This window comes from Tachysurus fulvidraco, chromosome 13 (genome assembly GCF_022655615.1).
Source record: "Tachysurus fulvidraco isolate hzauxx_2018 chromosome 13, HZAU_PFXX_2.0, whole genome shotgun sequence".
NCBI lineage: Eukaryota > Metazoa > Chordata > Actinopteri > Siluriformes > Bagridae > Tachysurus > Tachysurus fulvidraco.
The window spans coordinates 25,445,036-25,467,347 of record NC_062530.1 but is presented as its reverse complement, the minus strand read 5'-3'; the positions used below and the strand labels follow the sequence as shown (position 1 = coordinate 25,467,347).

The following is a 22,312-nucleotide window of genomic DNA, read 5'->3' as shown; positions in this document are numbered from 1 at the left end:
TTCATTGTCATTTTATTTTGGATTTAAAACTGCTGTGTGCTGAAAGTCAAATAAAAGCTCTAGCTCTTAATCTGTGACTGATCGCTACTCATAGTTTTGAAAAACCTGTAAAAGAAATGTGCAAACTGTAGATGTTGCATGCACTGGGGGTTTGGGGGTTTGGGGTTTGGGGGTCGGGGGTTGGGGCTCAACTGGTTAAGGCTCTGGATTGTTGATCGGAGGATCAGGGTTCAAGGCCCAGCACAGCCAAAGCTGCCACTGCTGGGCCCTTGAGCAAGGCCCTCAACCCTCCGTGCTCCAGGTGCACTGTATCATAGCTGCCCCTGCACTCTGACCCCAAACCTCCTCAGTTGGGGTATGTGAAGAAAAGAATTCCACTGTGCTGTAATGTATAAGTGGTGATAATAAAGGTTTCGATGCCCCCCCATTCTGTACTGTTTCACATGACCAAAATAACATGGTCTAGTCCAGAATCCAGAGCTGGGTTTATGCAAAGAGATTCATTTCACGCCTTCGGTGTGATTTTCACCAGCCTCAAAAGTCTCCTCAGGAACAGAGACTGAGTGTGTTAATTATTACAAAGAGCAAACAGCAGGTATTATACGTGTAACACTGTTGAACAAATCCAAATGTGCAATTGTGTACAATTAAAAATGTGACAAAATGATGTCCAACCTTCTTGAAATTATTTGAAATTACTACAGTAGGAAAAATTGTGTTTAGAATTATTATAGACACCTTTATTATCACCACATATACGTTACGGCACAGTGGAATTCTTGGACGTAGAACTCACAACCTTCCGATTGTTAGCCCAACACCTTAACCACTACCACATCCCAGGTTTTGCTGATTTTTGCTCAACTCTCTCTTTCACATATTCTCTCTCTCTCTCTCTCTCTCTCTCTCTCTCTCTCTCTCTCTCTCTCTCTCTCTCTCTCTCTCTCTCTCTCTCGTTTGGTCCTCAGATCCCCACTTGGCTTTGCTCGCTCGATCCTCAAAGGTTCAAAGGCTCTGCATAAACAGTATTTGTGAGGGAGATACAAGAGTGCAGATGACCAAAGACATGAGTGACTGTGGGATTGTGGGTAAAACAGTGGGTTTGAGTGGGCATTGAGAGGTGCAGACTAGCTTCTATGTTTACTCAGGGATGCCGCGCTGGTTAGGATCTGGTTCTGACGGCATGGAGCTGTTTTTAGCGACGGCTGAGAGATCAGCAATGGTCAGCGTTGCTTCTCTTCTGGCACGGAGGTTTTATTATGTCGGGGGAAGCGTGGCCGTGCCACAAAAGTGCCGCCTGGCTTATCTGGGTGAGTGTAGATATATTTGTTTATGCATGGAAAGTTTTGAAAACTTTATATATATATATAAATCCTGCTAACAATTTATAGTGACTTGTTTAGATTAAGTTTTAATGAGTTTGCAATAAATGGAATTAATGGGACCAAAGTGGAGGAAATAAACCGGACATGGACATGCGTGGACATGTTCCTTGATTTTGTTTCCATAAATTTTTCCCAGAGTGATTTTCTTGCCCACTGTTGCCCATAGCCTTCCACTATAGCCATACTGAACAGATGGTGTTAATTGCAACCATGTGCTGTATAGCAACAAAAAAAAAAACAAAACAACATAAGCACAAGCCTGCGAGATCTAAAGCTTCCGAGAGCATCTTATTACGCGTTGTCACACGTATGACGCGGCGCTCGTGATCTCGATGTTTCGAGGTTTAATCGAGCAGCAGTTAGGAATGTCGGTTAATGAGTGGGATTGTGAGGTGTAATAAGATGGTGAATAGATTATCTGTGTCTAAGAGATGACAGGAAAGGAACAGCAGGAGCCCTCGCTATCACATGCTGTTTGGGGCGGAACAATGCATGCAGGAGTCTATTTGGGGCTATTTATAGATCAGTTGGTCTTTTTTTTCACTCCTGGTTTATTTGTGTGCCTGAGTGTGAGGAACTCTTCTAGTCTCGGACGACTCCTAAGCTCTAAACATGTTACTAAACATTTCTGTGTCTTGCTGGTAGTCCGGATACGACCCTGTATCGAAATAGTGAATGTTTCAGTTCATACAGTGAGTTTGTTATGACTCAGAATCGGTTTCTTGCCATAATCGATTGAGAAAGGAGGGATTATAAAAAAAAATGGATGAAATGCATTTTAATGTGTAAATGTGGATAGTATATAATTATAATATGTGTATAAGTGTGAGTGGGGAACTAAATAAACGTCGCACCACACACGCATGTTGTTTTGGAACTTCAGGGGCTCGGTGCATTATTTATTTTATTATCACAAGGATAAAAAATTGTATCAGAGTTCAAGTAAATATATTAACATAAACTTTGCATTTCTCTTCCTGACTGTGATATAAATATCACTCGTTCTTCCACCTTTGACTTTTATAACTGCATCCAACTTCTTTCAGATGCTCAGAGTTGTAATACTCCTCTCTCCTCTCCACTCCTCTCTCCTCTCCTCTCCTCTCCTCTCCTCTCCTCTCTCCTCTCCTCTCCTCTCCTCTCCTCTCCTCTCCTCTCCTCTCCTCTCCTCTCCTCTCCTCTCTCCTCTCCTCTCCTCTCCTCTCCTCTCCTCTCCTCTCTTCTCCTCTCCTCTCCTCTCCTCTCCTCTCTCCTCTCCTCTCCACTCCTCTCCTCTCCTTTTCTCTTCTCTCCTCTCTAATCCTCTCTCCTCTCCTCTCCTCTCCTCTCTCCTCTCCTCTCCTCTCCACTCCTCTCTCCTCTCCTCTCCTCTCCTCTCCTCTCCTCTCCTCTCTCCTCTCCTCTCTCCTCGCCTCTCCTCTCCTCTCCACTCCTCTCCTCTCCGTTTCTCTCCTCTCCTCTCTCCACTCCTCTCCGTTTCTCTCCTCTCCTCTTTCCTCTCCTCTCCTCTCCACTCCTTCTGCCTTTCCTCTCCCCCTCTCTCCCTTTCTCACTTTTCCCCCTTCCCTCTCCCCTCTCCTCTCCTCCCCTCCTCTCTCCCTCCTCTCTCCTCCCCTCTCCCTCCTCTTCTTTCCCCTCTCCTTTCTCCCCTCCTACTTCTCTTTCTCTTCCTCCTCTCCTCTCTTCTCTTCTCCCTCTTCCTCTCCCTCTCTCTCTCTCCTCCCCTTCCCTCTCTCTCTCCCTCCCCTCTCCCTCCTCTCCCTCCTCTCCTCTTCTCTTCCCTCCCTCCCCCTCCCTCCTTTCTCCCTCTCCCTCCCTTCCCTCTCTCTCCTCTCCCTCCTCCCCTCCCCCTCCCTCCTTTCTCCCTCTCCCCTCCCTCCTCTCCTTTTCTCTCTCTCCTCTCTCGTTTCTCTTTTCCTTCTCCTCCTCCCTCTCTTCCTCTCCCTCTTCCCCTCTTCTCCCTCTCCCTCTTTCCTTTCTCTCCTCCCCCTCTCACCTCTCCCTCCTCTCCCCTCCTCTCTCTCTTTCCTCTTCTTTCCTCTCCACTCCTCCCCCTCCTTCTCCTTCCCCCTCCCTCTCCTCTTTCTCCTCCCATCCTCTCCTTTTCTCTTCTCTCTCCCTCTTCCCTCCTCCACTCTCTCTTCTCTCTCTCTCTCTCTTTCCACCTCTCTTCCTCTCCTTTCCTCCCCTCCCTTCTCCCCTCTTTCTCTCTTCTCTCCCTCCTCTCATCTCCTCTCCTTCTCTCTTCTTCCCTCCCTCCCCCTTCCCCTCCTCTCCTCCCCTCCTTTCCTTCTCCTTTTCTCCTCCTCTCTCTCCTCCACTCCTTTCTCTCCTCTCTCTTCTCCACTCCTCTCTCTCCTCTCTCTCTTCCTCTGCCTCTCTCTCCTCCCCTCGTTCTCTTCTCTCCTCTCCTCCCTCTCCTGCTCATCTCTCCTCTCCCTCCCTCTCCTCTCCTCCTCTCTCCCTCTCGTCCCCTCTTCTCTCCTCTCCTCTCTCCCCTCTCGTCTCCCACTCCTCGCTTTCTCTCCTCTCCTCTTTCCTCTCCCTCCTACTCCACTCTCTCTCTCCTCGTCCTCTCTCTCTTCTCCCTCTCCCTCCTCTCCTTCTCTTCTCCTCTTCTCGCCCTCTTCCCTCCTCTCTCCCTCTCTCTCCTCTCCTTTCTCCTCTCTCCCCTCTCCCTCTCCCTCTCCTCTCCTCTCCTCTGCCTCTCCTCTCTTCCGTCTTCCCTCTCTCCTCCCTCCTCTCCCTCTTCTCCTCCTCCTCCTCTCCTCCCTCCTCCTTCTCCTCCCCTCTCCTCTCCCTCTCCTCTCCCCTCTCCCTCCCTCCCTCTCCTCTCTCTCCTCCCTTCTCTCTCTCCTCTTCTCTCCCCCACTCTCTCTCCCTCTCCCCTCCCCTCTCCTCTCGCATCCTCCTCTTCTCTCTCTCTCCTCTCCCCCTCTCTCTCTCTCCTTTCTCTCCCTCCCTCCTCTCCTCTCCTCTCCCTCCTCTCTCCCTCGCCTCCTCTCTCCCTCCTCTCTCTCTCTCCCTCCTCTCTCCTCCCTCTCCTCTCCTCTCCCTCCTCTCACTCCCCCTCTCCTCTCTCCTCTCCACTCCTCTCTCCTCTCCTCTCCTTTCCTCTCCTAACCTAACCTCATCTCTCCTCTCCTCTCCTCTCCTCTCCTCTCCTCTCCTCTCCTCTCCACATTCGTCCTGATGATACGTCTGTTCAGGCAGATTGCTTGGCAAATCTTTGCGCTTTCTTTTTGAGTGTCTCTGTTGGAGCCGTGCCAGATGTCAAACACTGCCTTTAAAATTAGCTCTGAATTCAGAGAAGCCGGAGTTCCCTCTGTTTATTATGCGTCGGATTGTCGTCTTGGTGCAAAATCTGTTGTCCTTGCTTCATATTCTAAAGCAAATCGTTGAATATGTGTTGTTTACCTTGAGCAATAGTGTCAGGTAAAGAAAATATATTTTAAATTGGCAGCAAAGCAGTTCTTCTTGGGTTAAAAGTCAATTTAGCATTTAGTTTACTGAAATTTATGACAGATCTTATAGTTTTGTTCTTGTGGTAGTGAGACACACATAGCGACGTGGGCCAAGCGGGTTCTGCCAGATAAGTGTCCATCTTATACATACATTATTCATGAGATATAAAATATAAACCCATTTCAAATACATATGCTTAAATTTGACAGTAATTTTAAGTATGATAGGATAGCATGTGTGTGTGTGTGTGTGTGTGTGTGTGTGTGTGTGTGTGTGTGTGGAGCAGTACAGGCTGTGCGCAGGTGTGTGTCTGCATAATGCATGCACTCTGTTGTGTGTTTCCGCTCTGATGCCCCTGAGGCTCTGCGCTTTGTTGATCCGGGCATCACAGAGGATCTTCACAAGGCAATTATGCAGTGTTTGATATGAACCTGTAAGACTCCTTAGAGAACGCTTTCATCTGTCATCCCTCGTTTTTTCCGTCTCACTTTTTATCTCTCTTTTTTTGTTCTCTCTCTCTCTCACTCTTTCTTTCAGCGATCCTCTGTCGCTCTGTGTTCTTGTCTCCCCTCCATCTTTCTTTTTCTCTTGATGATCCCCTCTCTCTCTTTCTCTCTCTCTCTCACACACACACACACACACTCTCCCTCTGTTTCTTTCAATGATTATCTGTCTCTCTTTCAGTTTCTTTCTCACTTTCTTTTTTCCAGTGCTTATACACCTGCCCCGTCTTCCTTTCTCTGTCAGTCACTCGTGCTTTAATATCTTCTATCTTTCTCTCTATTTCATTTTCCCATCCCTCTCTTTTGTTCAGTAAATTGTCTCTCCATCTTGCTGTAACTGTGTCACTCTTTCTGTCTGTATTGATCTCCTGGTCTGTCTGTGTCTTAGTATCTGTTTCATACTTTCTCTCTCTGTCTCCCCAACTTTCATTTTATTTTGATGCCCTCCCCCCCCTCTCTCTTCCTCACAGCTCTGTCTTACTTTTTATTTTTTTCTGTCTCACTCTTTCCTTATCACTCTCTTTTCTTAGATCTTTTTCTCTAAAAAAATAACAGCTTTACCTTTTATCTCACTTACTTTTTTCGGTCTATTTCCGTCTCTTTTCTCCCTTGGCGCCAGAGATGAAGACCAGATACAGTTTCTCTCCTTTCTCACGTGTAGCGTTTGCCTTATCGAGCCAAATTCACATGATATTAACTGAGCTTTAAATATAATATGTTGTACGATTACTGGCCGTCCTACTGTATATATTTCTTCTTCACTTGCGCACGTCACAGAGCATATCATCATTTATGAGAAATACATCTCACAGAAATGGACATTAGTTCTATAATCAGGTTTTATGTTTTACACCATTATAAACCAGTAAAATGTTTACATTTAGATTTACTTACCTGCTAATAATTTTGAGCTCAGCTGTTTTGGGCTTAGCGCTGTTGGAACTGAGTGCAAAAAAATGAATAAAGTCAGATTGATTAGTGGCACCACATGTACAGGAAACCATGCGATTATGAAGATTATCATAACCTTTAGAGACCTTTACCCCACCAGGCCCACATTCAGAGGCACGGATCTACAATGAGGCACTGATTTACTGATTTACGTTCACAAACAATGAGCACTAATTTGATGATATGTCCAAATGTAATAGATGGGTTTAGACGTGTTATTTGCTCTCGGGGGTCGTGACTAGTTTGGATCTGAAAGCGTCTACTGTTCAGAATATGATATGAATATAGACATGGTGGAAAAGTGCACAATTGTTCACAGGAAATGGAATGGTTCTTCACAGACTCTGTTACTCCACAGTTATCCATAGACTGTTACACTATAGACCCTGTAACTCCACAGATTTCCGAAGACACGGTTTCTCCACAGTTCCCCATTGACCCTGTAGCTCGACAGTTTTCCATAGACTCTGTCATTTGACAGTTTTCCGTAGACTCTGTTATTTGACAGTTTTCCGTAGACCCTGTAACCCTATAGATTGTATTACTTCACAGTTCTCCAGACTCACCGGTACTGCCTAGATCCTGAGGGCTAATACCCTGCTTCTTCACACTTCTCCATAATCCCTGTTACTCCGTAAACACTGTTACTTCACAGTTCCCCAAAGACCCCGTTTCTCCACAGATCTCAATAGACCCTGTTACTCCACAGTTCTCCACAATCTATTTACATAGATCCTGAAATTCCACAGTTCTATATAGACCCTATCACAAATGGAAGTCAGAGCAAACATTTAGCTAATATTGTGTCCAAATATATACCAGTTGTGTTGAGCTGCAAGACTTTTGCATGTGTGAGATTCTTGCCACTGCATTCGGTATATCAGGCTGACCCACTTTTTATCTTTCTCACAAACACATCGAATGAGATCTCTCAATAATGTAGAAATCAATCATTTCCTCTGGAGGGTTGGGGTTCAGCAGAATCCTGTTCCCCAGGGTCTTGTATCTTCATGCAGCCGGATGAATTCATTGCCTCCCCTGACTCGCTCCCTTGTGACATGGCTTGTAGCCCCGCTGTGGCCTGAGAAGCAATCATGCATGAAGGTTTTCTCAACATGAAGCTAATTAGGATTAAATGAACTGGAGAGACACTTGCTAACAACGAGAATAGTGAGAGAGCAAGGGAAAAGGAAAAAGAAAAATAGTGGAGGATAATAAGGGTGTGGAAGTGTAGTGCATCTCAAAAGCTGTTTTTAGACTACTTTCATGATTCTTTAAGTATTCAAACTCTCATATAAGCACTTTAGCTGAAAGTTATTATTGATGATCTCATGAAACCTACTAGTTTGGATTAGAATAGTGTGTTTATCCCTGCTGTACATGTTGGAGTCAGGCCTATTCAGATGACTCACAAAATCCAGCGATACTTTTTAAGTAAGACCAGAACCCTAGGAAAGCACTGTGTGTTTAGTATGTGGATAAACAGACCAACTTATTATATATTCATATCATGTTCATAGAATATTAGATATCTAATATAAAATATCTATAAATATATGTTTTAGTATAAATACAGATTTGGTTTTGCAGTTTTCTTGCTACTGGCTGGTTCACCAAACTGTAAGATAAATTTTTTTTATAGATTTTAATGAACACATAATTAGTACAATATACATGGTTTGCACATGTGCTCTTGGAAACAATCAAAACAGTAGATTTGGAAGATTTTGCAGTGATATTTATTGTTTTATTTTTACCTTTTTAGCATGGAAACTAAATGTACTGCTTTTCACATTTGAAAACTTTGATGAGGTGAAAAATAATTATTTTCTAAAATAATGTGACTTCTCAGGTAAAATACTTGCACATTGGTTAATGTATTCGATTTAAATCCTGCCCTGCATGTTGACTATGTACCTATTCCTCACTCCTGGCTGGCTCACCAGACTATTAGGTTGATATTTTCAGATGTTCTTGCTGTTAAATTGTTGTTTTTTACTTTCTCATATCATAATAAGGATGATGTTACTCTGTGACATGATGCTCATTGTAGCAGATATGTGTTAGCATTTGAATAACACTGCACTTTGAATTGCTTAAAGTTCTTCTCACAGCATTTAGAAACTTCTCATTTGTTGCTTATGGATGTTTGATCAAGAGAGATAGAGGACATTAACACTCTCAGTCCACTTCTGCTGTTTGTTCTTTACAGACTGGGCTGTAGTCCACAATCTGATTGGCAGAGACAAGGGTGTGAAAGACAATGCTTCTTAACACACGGTCACTCTCATTCATCATATCCCTTTCTCTCACATTTCTCATGTAATCCTTTTAAAAAAACAGTCATGAGGAATGCAAAACAGTCCCAGGGTGAAGTGGTTACTAAAGATAATAGAATAAATAGATAGCGAGCTAGGTTAATTATCTGCTACTACTTAGGACAAGTAAGAATGTTTGGGTGTTTATAGTGTGCACAGATCATGAGCTGATTTGTTTATTGCAGCAAAAGAGGATGCTAGTTAGCAACTGTTCTGTGGAAAAAAAGCCAAGTGTGAAAACACCATGGGAGGAAGCATTCAGGTATACACAGTATGTTTGGCAATCTAGGTTGAACTTTCCTAGTTGTAAAGGTTATTGTTTTATTATTTTGGCTTCAAGCATCATAACTCTTTCAGGCATAAATAGAAATTCATGGTGACTTTTTACTTCTCACACACGGTCAGTTACAAGTTCTTCCTCCTGCATCAAATAGCTATCTAGTTCTTGTTTCCATGCTCTTCTTGCTTGTGTCTATTTGTCTTTTCCTGTCTCTCCTTGTGTCTCGCTTCACCTGTTTTATTTGCCTGCGTGTTTACATCGATGTGTAGTGGCTTGGTGACAATGTAGCTGTCCATTGCTATTAAATCTTAGTGAAACTCTACTAGATGTACTAGAGCAGACATGGAGGTATGTGTAATTATGCCTCTGCATGCCTGTGTGTGTCTGTCGGTGACTATAAAGGATGTGCGTTATATTTAAATACATGATAGCAAATATAGTAATTAATAAATAGATGAGATTGATATACTTAATACAATATAAATGCAAACACAAACATATGTAGGCTATAGAGTGTTTTATAACTCTTCTTCAGGGTGCAAACGTGTGTATGTGTTTATTATATTTGAAATATCTTTGAAGAACCTTAGGCCTGTTTTGACAACCACCGGGAGCTGGCAGGAGGGAAAGACTCTTTAAGTGTTGACGAGCAATCTCCTCTCGCCTCCAGCAAAAGATTCTGAGCTCTCACTTCTGTAGCACTTCATGAGAATATCGCTCTCTCTCTCTCTCTCTCTCTCTCTCTCTCTCTCTCTCTCTCTCTCTCTCTCTCTCTCTCTCTCTCTCTCTCTCTGTGTGTGTGTGTGTGTGTAGATAATTGCCTGTTTCACTCCGCACTAAGACTTACTTAAAATAATTCAGATCACGTTCCTGTTGCTGTTTATACACATACAGGCATTAAAATGTGGCACGATATAAAATGTTACCTCCGAATATGCCTTATGAAGACATCTGGATTTTTTTTGTGCTCAAGGACCAGTTCCAGTGTTATAAAAATTTCATAAAATGACTGTTTGCACATTATGTACATCAGGCAAATATGATATTCTTTTGTTTATTGGCATTATAAGAGCAACATATATACTGTATAATATTAACAGCGGTTTTTTGCTGGAAGCTTACATTGTTTATTTTGCCATTAAAAAGTTACCCGCATTTTAGTAAGAAAATGAAATATTCACACTTTTAAACATATTTGCTGTATATGATATTTGTACATAAATGTTATACACCAGCTCATCAGACATAATCCGTCCAGAACTTTAAGTTATAAGTATATTTATTTGTCACCTATGTGTGGCCAAGACAATAAACGACTGATAGATTTATGTTTGTTCTAACTCAAATTCAATTTTTAGGTCACATACACAGTAGTGAGATGCTTCGTATGACTGTCCTAAAAAAAGTCAATAGAAGTGTCAATCATATAATATAAAAGAGAAAATATTCACTCTCACTCACTCACTCACTCACTCACTCACTCACTCACTCACTCACTCGCTCGCTCATTTTCTACCGCTTATCCGAACTTCTCGGGTCACGGGGAGCCTGTGCCTATCTCAGTTGTCATCGGGCATCGAGGCAGGATACACCCTGGACAGGGTGCCAACCCATCGCTGTCTGTGTCCTCCTTGTCCACGATCTGAGACTCTTTCAACAACGAGTCGAGCTTCTTCCTGATCTGGGACTCGACTATGTGCTCCGTGGGTCCGTGGGTCCACCGTGCCCACCCCCTAGAGAAAATATTATTATAAAAAATATAATCAAAGAAAGAAAAATATAATGAGAAACAGAGATAGTGTAATCAAACATGTAGACCTGGTGCTAGTTTCCCGTATTCATCACCTATATTATTCTGTTGGTCAAGGCAACAGGATGGCGATGCGTTTCTTGATCAAACACTCTGCAAGATTAGATTAGATTAGATTAGATTAGATCAGCTTAGATTAGATTGAACTTTATTGTCATTGTGCAAGGTACATGTACAGAGCCAATGAAATGCAGTTAGCATCTAACCAGAAGTGCATAGATGGCTTATTTACAGTGTAAATGGTAGTGTAATAAATAAGGGTATGAGGTTATACAGAAGGTGTAGTAATATGTACATATTATAACTGAATAAAGGTATATATAGTGTGGTTATTATATTATTATTATATATTATTATTATATAAGTATGATACAGTATGAAGTGGTATGACAGATATAGCTGTACAAAAATAATGTCATTATGGATATATACATACACACACAGAATAAATATGGATGACCTGCTGGTGGAAACATCACATGGAAGTGCACATCAAAGTTTTTATTCTCATAACAATTCTATAATACTACAAATCATTTCTGATTATTTATATCTTGCGAATCACAAATGTTAAATGTCAGAAACGGCAGTGGCCACCGTGAGGATAAAAACCCGGCCCAAAGAGATTTATTGACAAAAATAACAAATGAAATAAAATAAAATAAAATAGCTTTAGCGTTACAAATTTCTGGAAGGTGGGAGGACATCAGAGAGCCCACACATCCTAGACATCAGGACAGAATGTTGAAGCATGGGGCTGTGAGGCAGCAATGCTACCGGCTTGTTTGCCCACCCTTTCTAACAGAATTGGTTTAGTAAATGTGTTCCTTTTTACCTTTAACTATTTCTCACACATCCGATTGTGATCATATCTGCGTGTCATGCTTGACATGGGAAGATATTGTCTGTCCGTCTAAACCCATTATGAAGTGGCACTTTATATTCAAGGAGTATTTCGGTGTGTGCGAACTCAGATGGTCTGTATCAGTGCTGTTGCTCTTTGGAGTTAAAGACTTTAAAAAAATCCTGCTGTGAATGATGTTGGGCTGCGGAGAGGCATAGACAAGCACTACTAACCCTGCTCTCTCTCTCTCTCTCTCTCTCTCTCTCTCTCTCTCTCTCTCCATAATAGTGCATATCCTGCCCTCCGCAATCTCTTTCCTCAGAGAAGCAGAGGTTATTTACTTTTTGAAGCTGAGAGAAATTTCAGTGCATGTGAAGCTAAATGTGAGTTCAGCTCCCTGTAGAAGCCTCATTACACACCGTTAGGGTTGCAGGCGAATTCTGCAGCATTGCGTCAGTGGTGTTCCCCGTAGATATCTGCCCTCTGTCTTTCCATTTCTGGAATCTGGCATGTAATTCTGCCAGTTTTGTGTTTGTTCCACAGGTCCATGCGTAATTACCTCCACCCTGTACATGACACACAGCTCTCACTCTTAGAACAGCACCAGATTGTGGCCAATTACTGTCCTGGTCATTTCAGAATCGTGAAGACGCCTGTCGATCTGTTGCCTAAAAAAAAATACCCTGCCATTATTTCAGGCTTCATCTGTGATATATTCCTGCAGTCAGATATTTTTGTGTTTCACTCTACTTTGAGTAGGAATTGCTGCATCTATCTTTAGCTCAGTTGTTACTTGCTATCAACTGACTGGTCTCTGTGTATGTGTGTGTGTGTGTGTGTGTGTGTGTGTGTGTGTGTGTGTGTGTGTGTGGCTCCACAGTTGAGCGATGTATGAGTGTGATGCAGTCAGGTACTCAGATGGTGAAACTGAAGAACGGCTCCAAGGGCCTGGTTCGCCTTTTCTACCTGGATGAGCATCGCTCCTGTATCCGCTGGAGGCCTTCCCGCAAGAGCGAGAAAGCCAAAAGTAAGCACAAACATCCTCAATCTTACACACATTCACACACAAAGAGCCTGATTCATTAAAGCTTTGTTTGTGGGAAAACACATAAACACACACACAGAGTTACATCCATGGAGAATTGTGTCTTTGTGCCATAATGCATCTAAAAAAATTCAGTAAAACAGCTCGACACCGCTTTAACTTGTAGGTTGCAAATGAGGTTTGCGATGATGCGCCCGAAGGCACGGGTTGAAGACCCAGTCGGTGACGTCACCATATGCTAATTTGTTTAAAGTCATACCTACGTAATCACCATCACCAAAATTTTACTTTTTTTTTTAATACATTGAAACTTGAAAAATAAAATATAGACCGACCTACCGACCCTTTTTTTTTAACTGTTACTGCAAACCAAAATATTTTTAAGGATGGCCTTACGCATTATATACACTTATGCCTTAATGTCTTAAGCAGGAGATTAAATGCATGTGACTTAATGTATTTTTTTAGTCTTTCTGGAGTAAGTTAAGCTGGTGTGAGTGGGTCAGGGATTATCCTGTGTAAGTGCTTTGTTCATCATGCCTACTAGGTGGCTCATGGGGTAGATAATAATCGCCGCTTTTAGCTCTCCCCCAGCGAGGTCCTCCAGTTTGGTTGCTGCGTCCTAGCACACATACTGTAAAATGCATTAAAGCCCCAAGTACTGACTGTCAGTCTTTAGCTCTATTTCAAGCTCCCTCTATCCGCACTTCGTCTGTTCTCTCTCAAACTTGCCTGTCTGCCATCACAATTAAAAACTGCCTGTGCAAGATAAGCCTCTTTGTTTCTCTCCATTTACATAATTAAAGAATGAAAAGGAGCAGATTGTGTCCAGCTCATTGCCTGTTGAAGGAGGCTGCTTTTGACAGCTCTGATATGAAGGAATGCTCTGCTCCACCGATGATGCATGTAGATATGATTACCATCATGTTAAGGAAAAAGAAAAACAGGTTTTATCGGCTCCTGTGTAATATTTTGGATGCCACACGAGGTTTACGTTTATGAAGAGAAGTAATGTGATTACAGAACTTCTTCTAAATCTGTCATAAGGTTTTGATCAATATATTCTGCCAAACTCACAGTGTTTCTGTGTGAGAGAGAAATGCAATATGATTTATTACGCACTGATATCGTCTTCAGCAGCATAGAGAAAAATATGATGCCCGATTGTGTCGGACCAGATATTTGTTTACTCTCAGTGATAGAGTCTTCATTACAGACGGCACATTTCCACATCACCTTCGCCCTTGTGCGACCGAAGCTTCGATCGTTTGCTCAAATGAATCTTGCGGTTATTGTTTGTTTATTTTAATTTAGATTGCATTTGTAGATGTCGTTTTTTGATGTACTGACCCGGGCATGGCCTGGTCACTGTGCTCCTTTCCTCAGTCACCATTGACTCGCTCTACAAGGTTACCGAAGGGCGACAGAGTGATATCTTCCATCGGCATGCCGATGGGAACTTCGACCCCGGATGCTGTTTCACCATTTACCATGGCAACCACATGGATTCTCTGGACGTCGTGACATCCAACGCAGAGGAAGCAAGGACATGGGTGACAGGACTCAGGTACCTAATGGCGGGCATCAGTGATGAGGACTCGTTGGCCAGAAGACAGCGAACCCATGACCAATATCCTTTATGTCAGTGGTAGTAAGACATTTATGACCATAAGGTTGTGATTTTAGATGCCAGTGTAAGTCTATCAACTTTTAATTACCCAATTGTGTGCTTGGATTGCATTTTGGTTCAATTACTTTGGCTGTTTAAAATGAAAACAAATAAGATGGTGATAGGGCTCCTGTATCTGCTTCGTCCTCGAAAATGAAAACATATTAAATATTATGCTAAATGCTACTGTATAGCTTCGTATTTTCATTTGAAATTGAAACGTTGGCTGTTTAGCGTTTGCGTGTTTAACTAGTGGATTAGAATTTCTGAGGACTTTTTTTTAATATTCTTTCTGTACTCAACACATTCTAATGTTTCTGTGCCATTCTTGTAGCTTTGGCTATGGACATTCAGTCAGGACCACCTGAGTCAAAATAAAGACAATTCTTTGAAATATTGAAATTTTTTAATTTGAAGGCTTATGAAATTTAGATTTGGCGGTATGGCTCAGTTCTGAATTCCCCTTCCTTTTCGTGAGCTCCATGAAAGCTAGTCAGGGAACAGCAGCAGCTTCTTGGGAAGGGGGGACAATCTCCCATTAACTGGGAAAGCAGCCAGACAAAATCCCCCCCACCCCCCATTTAGAACAGAGCCTGCATCAGTGACAACAGAATGACACTGATTAAGTTAAACACAGTTCCAAGGAGGAGCTAGGGGAGGAGGTGGGTTGCAGCAATGCAGAGGAAACAGCCAAGCAGACAGACTGAAACAAGCATTTAAATAGGGCGCCCTGTTTGAAATGGACCAATAGCGCTCTTAGGAATCAGATCAGCTGATGGGCGGGGTTAGAAAATTGACATCATCTGATAGCCGAGCTTGACTATGTGGCCTGCCTGAACTGACGCTGAACGCTGTATTTATTACAGAAAACTAGATGGTAGTGTTGGACTTTATAAACATGTCACTGGGCAACAGTTTGATATATGGTTGCTATTTTAGATTACAATTTTGCACAAAGATAATTATATTAACTTAACAGAAGTAAAAATACATTTGTTGCACAGTCAGTTATTTGCATCATTAAACTCAGAAGCAAAATTGGCACCTCCCTACCGATGCTAAGTAACCTAATTGCTGTGCTAGTAGCAGTAATGAGTCCCTCCAGGGTTTTCCAGAGTTTATGTGAGAATTTTATTGTGATCAAATGCTTTGGCTGAATGCCTGTTCTGATGACATCACATCGTGTGTCTCGTCCCAAATCTGTAGAAAATCTGCAGTAGTTTAAAAAAAATCACAAGCTCCTCTGAATATCACAGAATTTGCCTTCATTTCTAAACTGTTTAACATAACTAATGTTAAACTAACTACACATTCAGTTAAAACCCAGCTCAAGAAAGCTAGTGTAAAGAGTCTGTCTGCTGTCATTTCCCTGCTGTTAATTGTTGACCCCGACCACCTATCTGTTACCATAGACATTAACTGCACTCGGTCTCTTCCCCAGGTGTTTTGTCTTAGTCTGTGATTGCCTCCGTCTTGTGATTGGTGCTTGTTCCCTATATCTACTCTGTTTGTTCATGTCCCTGTTGTGAGTCTTTGTTTGGTGTATTCTGTTGTCGGTTCCTGTTCCTCTCAGTGTTCTATCCTGTTTTGCCTGCTTATCTGTTGTTTTGCTTATCTGTTGTTTGTTTCTTGTTTTGTTATTAAGTCGTAAACTGCATTTGGATCCTCACTCGCCTTTGTCTCTTCGTGACAGCTAGCTTTAGAATGATTTCTAATGTAGCTAACAAGCAAGTTAACCTTAAAACCAAGGTCATTAGCAAGCTATTGAAGTTTAGACACGTTATTTTGGATGTCACCAGATGTTGACATGCCTTAGAACCTTAGTTGAGTTTGGTACACAAAGTAGAAAGGGAGAATATTTCACATCAGGAATGTCTGTAGTTTTAATGTCTATATATATAGACAAACTACCAAATGTGAGAAGGCAACCGCACATAACAAGGTTGTGTAGTCGGTGAAGTGTATAGGCAGAGCTCAAGAGACCTCGAATCTAACAGTCTTTAAGACGTCCAGACTATGCCTGCTGTGATCAGTCACGTCTCCTTTTGTGACTCATGAACCGAACGCGTTCAATACCAGACACGTGCCGTATGGCTCCTGACACAGCTGCTAAAACTACACAGAGAATCAGATCTGCAGTGCTGTGACGTGTTTCCTCACAACCACTGTTTCCATGCTGGAGAGCTCAGGTCCTGGCTTTGACTCCTGTTTTGATGGCTAATAGCCTGTGACATGCCGCTAGAAGCTTTTTTGTTGTTGGGGTCTAAAGGATAAGCAAGAATCACACAAACAAGTAGAAAGAGCAAATATATTTACGTGTAACCCGGTTATGGTTAACAATGAATTTATGTATATTGTAACCCGGCTAGGGATACTAATAAAGAATTGTTTGTAAATGTTCTAGTCCAGTGGTCCCCAACCTTTTTTTCGCCGCGGCCCGTTCAATGTTTGATCATTTTACAGCGGCCCGCTGGGGGTGAGGGATGTCGGCTATAGAATTAAATTAAAATGAATAATTTTAATTTAATTGAAATTAAACATGCCTTTTTAACTCATTACAATGCTAAATCAATGAGAACCCTGAGCTTGTTTCTTTACAACGAGACGGTTCCATCTGGGGTAATAGGAGACAATGACACCCCAAGTGTGTCGCTTATGTCCAGTTTATTCCGTTGTTTTGTTTCGGTTGCCGTCACTGCAGAAATCCCCGCTTCACACAGATAGCATGTCAGAGATGGCAATAGGGATTTAAGTGCTGTGGTGACAATCTCAGGGTATTCCGCCATGACTTTAATCCAGAACACCGGCAGAGTTTCTAACTTTCTAACGACGTCTGTTTCGTGCTCATTTTTGCTAATTTGTGGGTTAAATTTGAGCAAACACAATATACACGTACACCAAGCACTGTTAAACATGACAAAGTACCGGTGTACAGAGAGAAGAGCGATACACACCTTCTCTCTCCACCAAAGCTACAACACCACTGCCGCTCGCAGCCGCTCAGCTCCAGACGTCACCTAAACCCGGCCCGATATCATGATATTTTGCGCATGCGCGGTATCGGTGCGGCTTTAGGTGACGTCTCTCAGCTCCCGGTTAACCTCTCGTCCATGGAAAGTCGCACAAACCCGAGAGAAATGCACCACAGTAAATAAAATGGAAATAATTTAATGTTCCTTGGGCGGCCCGGTACCATTTGGTCCACGGACCGGTTCCGGTCCGCGGCCCGGGGGTTGGGGATCACTGGTGTAGTGTAGAGACACACAAGACAAAAACAGACCAACATACAGATGAATTATTAACACAAGACAAAAAATCTACATTGTAGTTGCTTAGGTTTTTTCCAGTTTCTCAGTTTTGTATTATCCGACAGCCCAGACCTGACGGCTAGGCTAGATTAACTCTAGCGTTAAATTCTTATTATCCAAATCCCTGTGGTGGAAGAATTCATGAAACTGTGCTCCAGAAATGTTTCACACAAAGATTCGATGACATCCGACAGCTGCCCTTAGTCGTCCATTACAAGCTATTTTTTTTTTAGTAAAAAAGGTTTTCTCAGTACGAAGACGATCCGTGTGCATGCTTTCTGGATGTGGAAAGTATTAGGTTTAGATTAGGTTTATCACAACAGTGTGTTTGTCTCATTTGATTTAATCACGCTAGCCTTCCAGACTGCTCGAATCCTGCCTTTAGAGCTGAAATATTTATTTTCACGTAGCCCATTTTGTATTTCTGAATGTCAGATCTCTTTCACTTTTCATCACTTCCACACCCACCCACACAATTTCCTCTGGTTGTCTTTCACGCTTCCAAAATCGTGCGAGCAAATCTACAGCAAACGGATTAAGTGAATGGGAATGAAGTGAAGCGTTTGCTGTGAAAGCAGTAGGATGTGAAATCATGACAGGGAGGTCCGTAATCCGGAGCGTGAGCTGCATGTAAGGGCAAAGAAACAGTGAAACCCCCCACAGCAGTTCTGGGATAATGCATTAAGATCCTGATATGTTGCTGGTATTGTGAGGACACACTTTCTGTTCTCTATAATTTATTTAGACAGCACTTTGAGTCAGGCAATAGTGAGACCTCTCTGAATCCATTAAGGTTGTTGTATTATGGAATAAAGAGGGCAGAGGGATGAGCTCATCGTATGGTGGGGCTGGGTTATGAGTTTATGACACAAAATCTGCTCCACGCATGATGCGTCATATGAATGCTGCTCTGAAGAGGCAACAGACCACATTTTTATGTTCCCTCAGCTGAAATCTGGAGCTGGTCTCATCAACAGTATCCAGCTCTTGTCCACCTTTGGGGACTTTAACAAAAAAAAACACTTTGCTGTTTCATATTTACAGCATTTGGAAGAAGACTTTGTCCAAAGCGACTTAAGTTTTTATCTCATTTATATACAACTGAGCAACAAAGGGTTAAGGGCCTTGCTCAGGGGCCCAGCATTGGCAGCTTGGTTGGCCAGGTATTTGAACTCACAACCTTCCAATCAGTAGTCTAACTCTGCAACCACTGGGCTACCACATCCCATTCTTATGCAGTACATTAACACACAGATCACTGTCTTATTTTCTACATTTTTATTACATTTACGGCATTTAGCAGACACCCTTATCAAGTGTGACTTACAACTGAGCAACAGAGGGTTAAGGGCCTTGCTCAGGGGCCCAGCAGTGGCAGCTTGGTGGACCTGGGTTTCAAACCCATGACCTTCCGATCAGTAGCCCAATACCTTAACCACTGAGCTACCACATCCCTTATTAATGGTGCTTGCAACGCAACATTCTTGTTATTGTGCCGGACAAAACTTTGGCGCGTAACTTGTCCCGCAGCTTTTGTCCTAGCCCCATGAATGAGGTGTCAAATCAACCGGCTCATTGAGGAGAGGTGTGCTATGACTTTTATAAGCGATTGGAATTCCGGAATTCCTGGTACGGAAGCTCAAAGTGGCTTTTTCCCCCCATAGACTTCCATTATAAATCTTGGAGGTTTATAACTCGGCAGGTTTTTGAGCTATTTACACTAAACTCGACCAGCTCCTTTAGGACCTTACTCTGGACAAAGTTTTATTTCAGTAGCAGCTTTTGTCCAAAAGTATTGGCACCCACCAGGTATTCACGTGACGTCACGTGTAGCCCCGCCCCCAAAATAAGCGAAATCAAAAATTTAGCACAACATGGACATGTCATATATCAAAACACTCAGCACGATGAGGGGAACTTGCCACGTGCAAGCACCATTTACATTTTCTTCAGGAAATGTACATTCTAGTTTTTTTATTATGTTTACCTTTTAACATTATTTTTATTTCATGTTGTACTGCTCTACAGCGTACAATAGTGTAGATTTCTGTGATCAGCATTAATAGCATCAGTGAGATCAGACTCTGATGTGCAGGGTGTTGAGGAGACTCCAGTTCCAGTTCATCCCAAAGGTGTTCTGTGGGGTTGAGTCAGAGCTCACGGCTCAGTGCAGGACACTTCGGTTCTTCCGCTCCAACCTTCACCTCCACATCATGGAGATCTTCATGGAGCTGCTTTCTGCACTTTGTGTCAGACTGGAACAGGGTCGAGTCTCTTCGTTCCACTGAAGGGAAATTGTAATCGTCACGCTACAGCACACGGAGACTTTCTAGAGAATCGTATGCTTCTGACTTTGTAGTTATTTGTATGAATAATCCTATTAATTAGCTACTGTATATTTTCCTCCTAAGATTCTTCAATGACCCTTTCATGACAGATCTCCTGTTCTGACCCCCTCAGTCTCCTGTGGAAGTTAAACATTAGAAACCCTTCTTATCAAAATGACCCCTTTCCTTAACCCCAAGCGAAAGTGGATGAAGCAGACGTTCGAGGAGGCAGACAAGAATGGAGACGGGCTCCTGAACATCGATGAGATCTACCAGCTGCTTCACAAGATGAACGTCAACCTGCCTCGTCGCAAAGTGAAGCAGATGTTCCAGGTAAATGAACAGAAACTTGTTTTTGAGAGAATAACTGTCACTATCAGATGACATTTTGCAATGGAAGTGATGTTTGGTGTCATTATTTATTTATTTACTTACTTACTTACTTACTTATTTATTACTGCGCCTTTAGACAATAGTAGTAGATGTGTTACAAGAACGATAACATATAAAACCTCAATACTCTTAGCAGTCATTTGTCTTTAATATTAATAGATAAATAACATGTCTACACAGATGCCATGCGGAATAACGAACAAGATGACGTCACGTAGTACCACATCTTCAGTAATATTTTTTGATTTGTGTCTTAACCGCAATGCCTTATTATTATTATTATTATTACTCGTTGTCCGAAAGTGTTGTTTTCTCTATCAGCAGCTTTTCTTAACAGCAATATTGCAACTGCAAATAAGTTCAGACGACATGTTTGTCTGAATGCATTTGTTTTAATGTTACTGTTTCCATAGTAACAGTTCAATTTTTAAAATCAAGTTTTCTCTAAGGAGTCTCCAGTGTCAGTCATTTGTAACCTGGAGGTTTACATTTGTTTTAACTCAGTTTGTGTGTGTGTGTGTGTGTGTGTGTGTGTGTGTGTGTGTGTGTGTGTGTGTGTGTGTGTGTGTGTGGGTGGGTGTTTGTGTATGTGTGTTTTTTAGTGTGTGTTTTATGAAAGACATGAGTCTGGATATGTGTGTTAAAGTCAGACTTAAATCCAGACTTCCATTTCTTTCTTTCTTTCTTTCTTTCTTTCTTTCTTTCTTTCTTTCTTTCTTTCTTTCTTTCTTTCTTTCTTTCTTTCTTTCTTTCTTTCTTTCTTTCTTTCTTTCTTTCTTTCTTTCTTTCTTTCTTTCTTTCTTTCTTCATATCTCTCATTTTTTCATGTTCTTTCTTTATTTTATTCTTACTTTCTTTTACTTTTTTCTTTGGCCTTTTTTCTTTTGCTTGTTTTTCTCTCTTATGTTTTTTAATATTTTTCTAATTAAATTCTTTCTTTCTTTCTTTCTTTCTTTCTTTCTTTCTTTCTTTCTTTCTTTCTTTCTTTCTTTCTTTCTTTGTCTGTATAATTCTGTCTAATTCTGTCTTGTTCTTACTTTCGATGTGCATGTGCGTGTCTGTGTGTTAGTGTACAGTATGTGTGTTAGTGTGTGTGTGTGTGTGCCACCTGTAAATATCATTTATATAAAATAAATATTCGGAAAAGATTGATTAATGGATGAATGGATGGAAGGATCTAATTAAATTAATTGTATTTTTTTATCTAATATATATATATTTATTTCATTTTAATAAACACATCAAATGATCACTTAAACATTAAAGAAATAATCAACTGAATCTGAGGAAACTGTTCAGTGTTACACCACATACTGTAATGTATATACGTGGAGCAGATAAGTATACTGTGGCAAATAAGCTTTACTTCGATAAAGGACTCAATGCTGAGAGATTTATAAAAATGAATTAACCACAATAAAAGTAATGTAGGATCATTAATAATTAACCATCACGGCGAACATCTGTTTCACTTCCTGTTTCGTGTCTGATGTTACAGGAAGCAGATACAGATGACCAGCAGGGAACGCTAACGTTCGAGGAGTTCAGCGTCTTCTACAAGATGATGTCCTTAAGGCGAGATCTTTTTCTCCTTCTCATGTGCTTCAGCGAGAAGAAAGATCACCTGACAGCCGAGGAGCTCGGTAACTTCCTGCGGGTGGAGCAAAAGGTCAGAGGTTAAGCATGTATTATAGAACTGTTGTGCATTAAAATTGTTGGACAACTGACTTTAGCTCCTGACTTGAGTTTCTAAGGTGTACAATATGTCTTTATGCTTCAGTAATTGTTCAACACACAATAATATACTGTGCTTTATACATTTACCTGCATTAGGTAACATTGCTGATAAGGAACAGGTTCCTATAACACATGTTATAGCAGCTCCACAAGGATTTATTTATTATCCATATTTTAATTCACCAATTGATGAGCGCACAGTAAAGCCATTGGATTTATACTATATCCAACTGTCCATCTATTTATTAATCCATCCATTTGTCCATCTATTAATCCA

At 41.7% G+C, this 22,312-nt stretch overlaps 1 protein-coding gene across 1 annotated transcript in view; it reads left to right on the top strand.

Annotated features, from left to right (window-relative positions):
- The first annotated feature begins 1,088 nt into the window (after positions 1-1,088).
- Positions 1,089-22,312, top strand: part of plch1 (phospholipase C, eta 1) — a 48,195-nt gene continuing 26,971 nt past the window's right edge. The window contains exons 1-5 of the mRNA XM_047822818.1: positions 1,089-1,310; positions 12,437-12,583; positions 13,988-14,231; positions 20,109-20,238; positions 21,797-21,967. Of these exons, the coding sequence (XP_047678774.1) occupies positions 1,151-1,310; positions 12,437-12,583; positions 13,988-14,231; positions 20,109-20,238; positions 21,797-21,967 (852 nt within the window). The 5' untranslated portion in view covers positions 1,089-1,150. The remainder of the gene's footprint in view (positions 1,311-12,436; positions 12,584-13,987; positions 14,232-20,108; positions 20,239-21,796; positions 21,968-22,312) is intronic.